We start from the raw sequence: 5,499 nt of genomic DNA, 5'->3' as shown, positions 1-5,499 counted from the left end.
TGCTGGGATTACAGGCTTGAGCCACCGCGCCCGGCCCTATCTCATTTTTAACAGCTGCATAGCACTTCATTGTGAGGAAGCAACATGCTTTATGTAATCAATCTTTTATCAGCGATTTCCTTTTTGTTTGTTTATTTATTTTTGTTTTTTTGCTATTACTAACAGGGCAGTAATTAATATTCCTTTTTTTTTCCTTTTTGTGGAGAACAGGGTCTCACTATATTGCCCAGACAGGTCTCGAACTACTAGGCTCAAGTTATTCTCCCACCTCTGCATCCTTAAGTGCTAGGATTACAGGTGTGAGCTGCTGCACCCAGCAACATTCTTCTTATATATATTTGCACATACACAAGAGAATTTTTTCATTTTGATTCCCCACCGCCTCCCCAAAAAATTTGGCAGACATGGTGGCTCATGCCTGTAATCCCAGCATTTTGGGAGGCTGAAGCAGGCAGATAACTTGAGCCCAGGAGTTTGAGACCAGCCTGGGCAACCTGAAAAAACCCTGTCTCTACAAAAAATAGAAAAAAATTAGCCAGGTGTGGCAGCGCACACCTGTAGTCCCAGCTACTGGGGAGGCTGAGGTGGGAGGATTGCTTGAGCCTGGGAGACTGGGGCTGCAGTAAGCCTAGAATGCCACTGTATTCCAGCCTGGACGACAGAGAAAGATTATGTCTCAAAAAAAGAAAAAGGAATTGCCGGTTTAAAAAAAAAAAAAAAGGCAGAAGAGGCAGGAGAATTGCTTGAACCCGGAAGGCAGAGGTTGCAGTGAGCCAAGATCGCACCACTGCACTCCAGCCTGGGTAGCAGAGCGAGACTCCACCTCAAAAAGAAAAAAAGGAAAGAAAAAAGATATGCACATTTAACATTTTAATAGTGTTACATTCCCTTCCAAAAGGCTGCCAATGTATATTCTCACTAACAATATTGAGTACCAATTTCCCCATATATTTATTAATGCTAGGTATTAGGAATGAACTTTCTATAACGTCTTTCATAGTAACAATGCTCTGGGACCCAAATGTGGTACTCACTTTTCTAAGAGTTTGTCATAATTGTCATTCAGCAATTTTCGTTCTGTTTCCAAATCTTCAACTCTCTCCTGAAACTAAGAGTGATAGTAGTCCTTGAGATAAAATTTAAAAATCTATTCCCCCGCACAGGATTTCCCTTTTCCATGGCAGGGAGGGCTGTGGGTGAGAGCCTTTCTATCGCCATCTCCAGTGTCTATGAGAAGCCATTCAACCAGAAAGACTTGAACCAATTGAAGGTTGGCTAGAAACTTTCATTGGAATTAATGAGGATTTTCCAAAATAAATCTTCATTGTCTCTGGGTTTCTACTGTTAGGGAAGCAGCAAAACATTATGAAAGAGCAAGGACTTTGGAAAACAGACATAAGTATAAATCCGAGCTTTCCCCCTAATGGTGTAATCTTAAACAAATGATTTAACCACTTGGAGCTTCGTTTTTGTCCTTTGAAAGAATGCAATACTCATATTGTTGCTAAGATACACATTCTAACATCCCTGAAGTTGAAATGTAGATGGTATCTTTTAACTGTTATTATTTACCTCCTTCAGAGTCATCTGCAAGATAGACACATCTTCCAGTTGGCTCTTCAAGCTCATAGCCTTCTTGCTTTCTTCCTTCAGCTCTGCCCTGAGCTCATTCACTTGGTTGAGGAGGGCCTCATGGGCTGCACTCAGGATTCCCTGATTCTGGGGCAAAAGGAAAGTACCTCTAGGAATGGTCATATCACTCAGCACGAGTGGTCTCCAGACACCAGCAACCCTAGCATTCTCTAATAGATGTCACAAAGAATGACTATGATTAATATCGTATTAACTTTGTACTGTTAGTTTACCCTGTTTTTCACCCTAGCATTTCTCTGGAAGTATAATTTCCCTGGTAGGTAGGGTTTTCCATTCCGGGCAATTTTAGTTCATCATTTGAGCCTTAATTTTCTTTTCTTGTATTTATTTATTTATTTATTTATTGAGACAGTCTCGCTCTGTTGCCCAGGCTGGAGTGCAATGGTGCTTGGCTCACTGCAACCTCTGCCTACCGGGTTCAAGCAATTCTCCTGCCTCAGCCTGCTGAGTAGCTGGGATTACAGGCATGAGCCACCACGTCCGGCTAATTTTTGTATTTTTAATAGAGATGGGGTTTCTCCATGTTGGCCAGGCTGGTCTCGAACTCCTGACCTCAGGTCATCCACCTGCCTCGGCCTCCCAGTGTGCTAGGATTACAGGTGTGAGCCACCGTGCCTGGCCCCTGAGCCTGAATTTTCTCAAGGTTCAAATTAATCCCTAGTTCTAAATTAGTTGCCACCTTCCAAAGCTGCCTTCACTTTCTAAGCTATTTGACTGCTTTTTTATGATGATTTATTTCTCCGTTACTACCTAGAAAAGTGACATGTTAACTCTAGAAGTTCTCCGTGTGTTTCTGGTGGACTCCTCTGGTGAGGCACAGCTGGGTGGTCTCGTTTGGAACTCTGTCTTAGTGGTGATTCTTAAGCACAGACATTCACCCAGCTTCACATGCAGCCCACTCACAGTGGTGAATAAGGCCAAATATTTAAGACCATCTGAGAACACCAGCAACAACTTTGTTTATATCTAATCAGTTCACACATGCTTGAAGAATACTCAAGTTTTGAGCAAATACTATAATTTGCTTCAGCAATAGGCTTAAAAATATCATGCCAAATATTTCTCAACTCCAATCTCATATTTCAACTTTTATGAAAACAGTGCAATAAGTATCTTTTGATAATAGTATCATTTTTAACAGAAACTATATGACATAATAACATTGATTTAGTTAGCTAAATTCTGGTGTTATGTTACTTGGAGATGAACATAGATTTCTTTGAGTTTGATTATTCTGGTTACAAAGAAACGGAGACTCAGTTCTCGTTAAGTACCTTCTGGAGCAAGGTTTCGTATGCCTGGAAGAAAGAAATTATTATTTTATTGATTTATCAATTTCACGATATATTTATCACTGTAATATAAATGCTTAACGTTTTTAAAGACATTATAAAAATCCCACAAAACAAGTCAATTTGTGTACTTGTTTACTAACTGTTGCTATTTTTCCCCTGCCCTAGCTGGCCAAGTAGTATGTGACTGCAATCTTTCACACCATTTCACCATTTCTCAAAAAATAATGAAGGGTCATTTATTCACATTTGCATTGTACTTAGCGGATTATCCAAGAAAAATGTTTAATCTTAAGCTAGGTACTATTACTTAGCGTGTTTCAGAAAGATCTCCTCAGTTTTAGAAAAAAAAATAATGATCATAACAACAGGTATAATTAGTTGAGTAGTTGTTATGTGTTATATGTTACTATGTGTTTCATTACCTGCTACATGATGATCATTATAATCATTTCACATATATTATCTCATTTAATCTCTGTAGCAAATATGAGAGGTAAGTTTTTGTTTTTGTTTTTGAGACAGTCTCACTCTGTCACCCAGGCTGGAGTGCTGAGGCACAATCTCGGCTCACTGCAACCTCCGCCTCCCAGGTTCAAGCAATTCTCCTGCCTCTGCCTCCCAAGTAGCTGAGATTACAGGTACCCCCACCACACCCAGCTAATTTTTGTATTTTAGTAGAGACTAAAATACCATGTTGGCCAGGCTGGTCTCAAACTCCTGACCTCAGATGATCCACCTGCCTCGGCCTCCCAATCTTTTTTTTTTTTTTTTAAGTCCAAGTAATCTTTTTGAGAGAAAAAAGAAATTGATCGTATCAACTTGCTTAAAACCCTTTCACACAGCTCTCTGCTGTCTGTAGCATAAAGTCTAAATTCCTAGCATGTTCTGTCTTTAATGACAACAAGAAAAAAATTCTTAGTGTGTTCTCCATGACCAGGTTCCTGATGTTTCTCACCTCTGCTCTCACGGAAAGTCCCTCCTTCTCTTGCACACTTATTAACACATGCTAATCTTTTAATATTTCAGTATTTAACTCACAAATCTATTCCTTCATCAATCCTTTTCTTTTTTCTTTTTTTGAGACAAAGTCTCACGCTGTCACCCAGGCTGGAGTGCGGTATCAGGATCTCGGCTCACTGCAACCTCTGCCTCCTGGGCTCGAGCACTCAAGCAATCCTCCTGCCTTAGCCTCCAGAGTAGCTAGGACACAGGCACACATCACGATGCCTGGCTAATTTTTGTATTTTCGGTAAACATGAGGTTTCGCCATGTTTTCTGGGCTGGTCTCGAATTCCTGGGCTCAAGTTATCCTCCCTCCTTCACCTCCCAAAGTGCTAGGTTTACAGGCTCGAGTCACGGCACCCAGCCATTAATCCTCTTCTGATCTGGCACTGTTATAGGAGTTATTAAAAATAATTTTAGGCAGATAGAGAGAAAAAGGGGTCCTTGGAAAGTTTTCACGTCCTTTAAAGCAGCTCCAGAAACGTTTTTTGTCTAGCAGGAAAGCCCCGGCTCTTACAGCCGGGCAGGCAACCTTTGATATGCAAATGTAGGTCTTTAGAAACTGGGTCCACCCAAACATGGCGATTCCCGCCCTCGTCTTCCTGCCCTTGCCCCAACATGTACCTGGCAACATGGCCACCCCCACCAATCCCCACGTGTGTATAACATCCTGGCGCCCTGGATTTGCATACTTTTAAGGCTAGGGTAGGAGGGCCAGTTTTTTCCACAGGCTACATGAGTGACATGCCTGGTCAAACCAATCCCGGAGCCCTATGCAAATCAGACACCACCTCCTCCTGCCTACTTATATAAGCAGCCACTTTTCCCCTGCACATGGGTCTCCTCTTTCGGCTTTGCAGTATTCCTCCCTCTGTGTCTGTAGAGGGGAGCTTCTTCCGTCTTTGTTCTCCCTTCTTTCTTGCCTATTAAACTCTCCGCTCCTTAAAGCCGCTCCACATGTGTCCCTGTCGTTTTATCTAATTCACGTGAGACAAGAGCCCTGGTGTTCCTCCACTCATTAAAGCCATATCAGCACCTCACCCACTGGTGAGTCTGACTACTCTGTCTTTTGTGTCCTGCCCATACTCTGCATACGGATAGTTGAATTTGTTTACTTGTTCTCTCACTCCTATAAACGCCTTGAAGGCAGATGTTATCTTATTTATCTTTGTAATCTCTGTATCCGTGTGCGTTGCAATTCCAGGTACTGGATAGATATTTGTTCAATAAAAGGATGGTGCTGACGTTACTTTGACCCTTGATACTCTTTTTCCACCAATCAGATATTAGTTTCCAATGTGTGATAATGCTAAATGTGCTTACCCTGAGGGCAGTCGTCAGGCTTAGAAAATATAATGACGGTAAATATCCGGGACAGAGTGCAGCTCACAGAAAGTGCTAAAAGGCTAGTTTCCTTCCCTTCCCCTGTGCTTTTGGCTTCCTAATTTAATCACATTCTGGTTTGTGGTCTTTGTAGGGGACCTTAACCCTTACACAAGTTAACTCCACTCTATTTCTTTTTTTTTTTTTTTGAGACAGAGTCTCACTC

The 5,499-nt window shown here is 41.6% G+C and overlaps 1 protein-coding gene across 1 annotated transcript in view; it reads right to left on the bottom strand.

Annotated features, from left to right (window-relative positions):
• Nucleotides 1-5,499, bottom strand: part of RPGRIP1 (retinitis pigmentosa GTPase regulator interacting protein 1) — a 100,412-nt gene that overhangs the window by 59,181 nt on the left and 35,732 nt on the right. Inside the window, exons 7-9 of the mRNA XM_011976296.1 lie at nucleotides 2,928-2,951; nucleotides 1,573-1,719; nucleotides 1,035-1,108 (exon numbers count right to left, since the gene is read on the bottom strand). Coding sequence (XP_011831686.1) covers nucleotides 1,035-1,108; nucleotides 1,573-1,719; nucleotides 2,928-2,951 — 245 coding nt within the window. The remainder of the gene's footprint in view (nucleotides 1-1,034; nucleotides 1,109-1,572; nucleotides 1,720-2,927; nucleotides 2,952-5,499) is intronic.

The sequence above is a fragment of the Mandrillus leucophaeus genome, unplaced genomic scaffold, assembly GCF_000951045.1.
Source record: "Mandrillus leucophaeus isolate KB7577 unplaced genomic scaffold, Mleu.le_1.0 Scaffold163, whole genome shotgun sequence".
NCBI classification, from domain to species: domain Eukaryota; kingdom Metazoa; phylum Chordata; class Mammalia; order Primates; family Cercopithecidae; genus Mandrillus; species Mandrillus leucophaeus.
The sequence above is the reverse complement of the archived record's forward strand: the minus strand, read 5'-3'. Positions and strand labels throughout refer to the sequence as shown.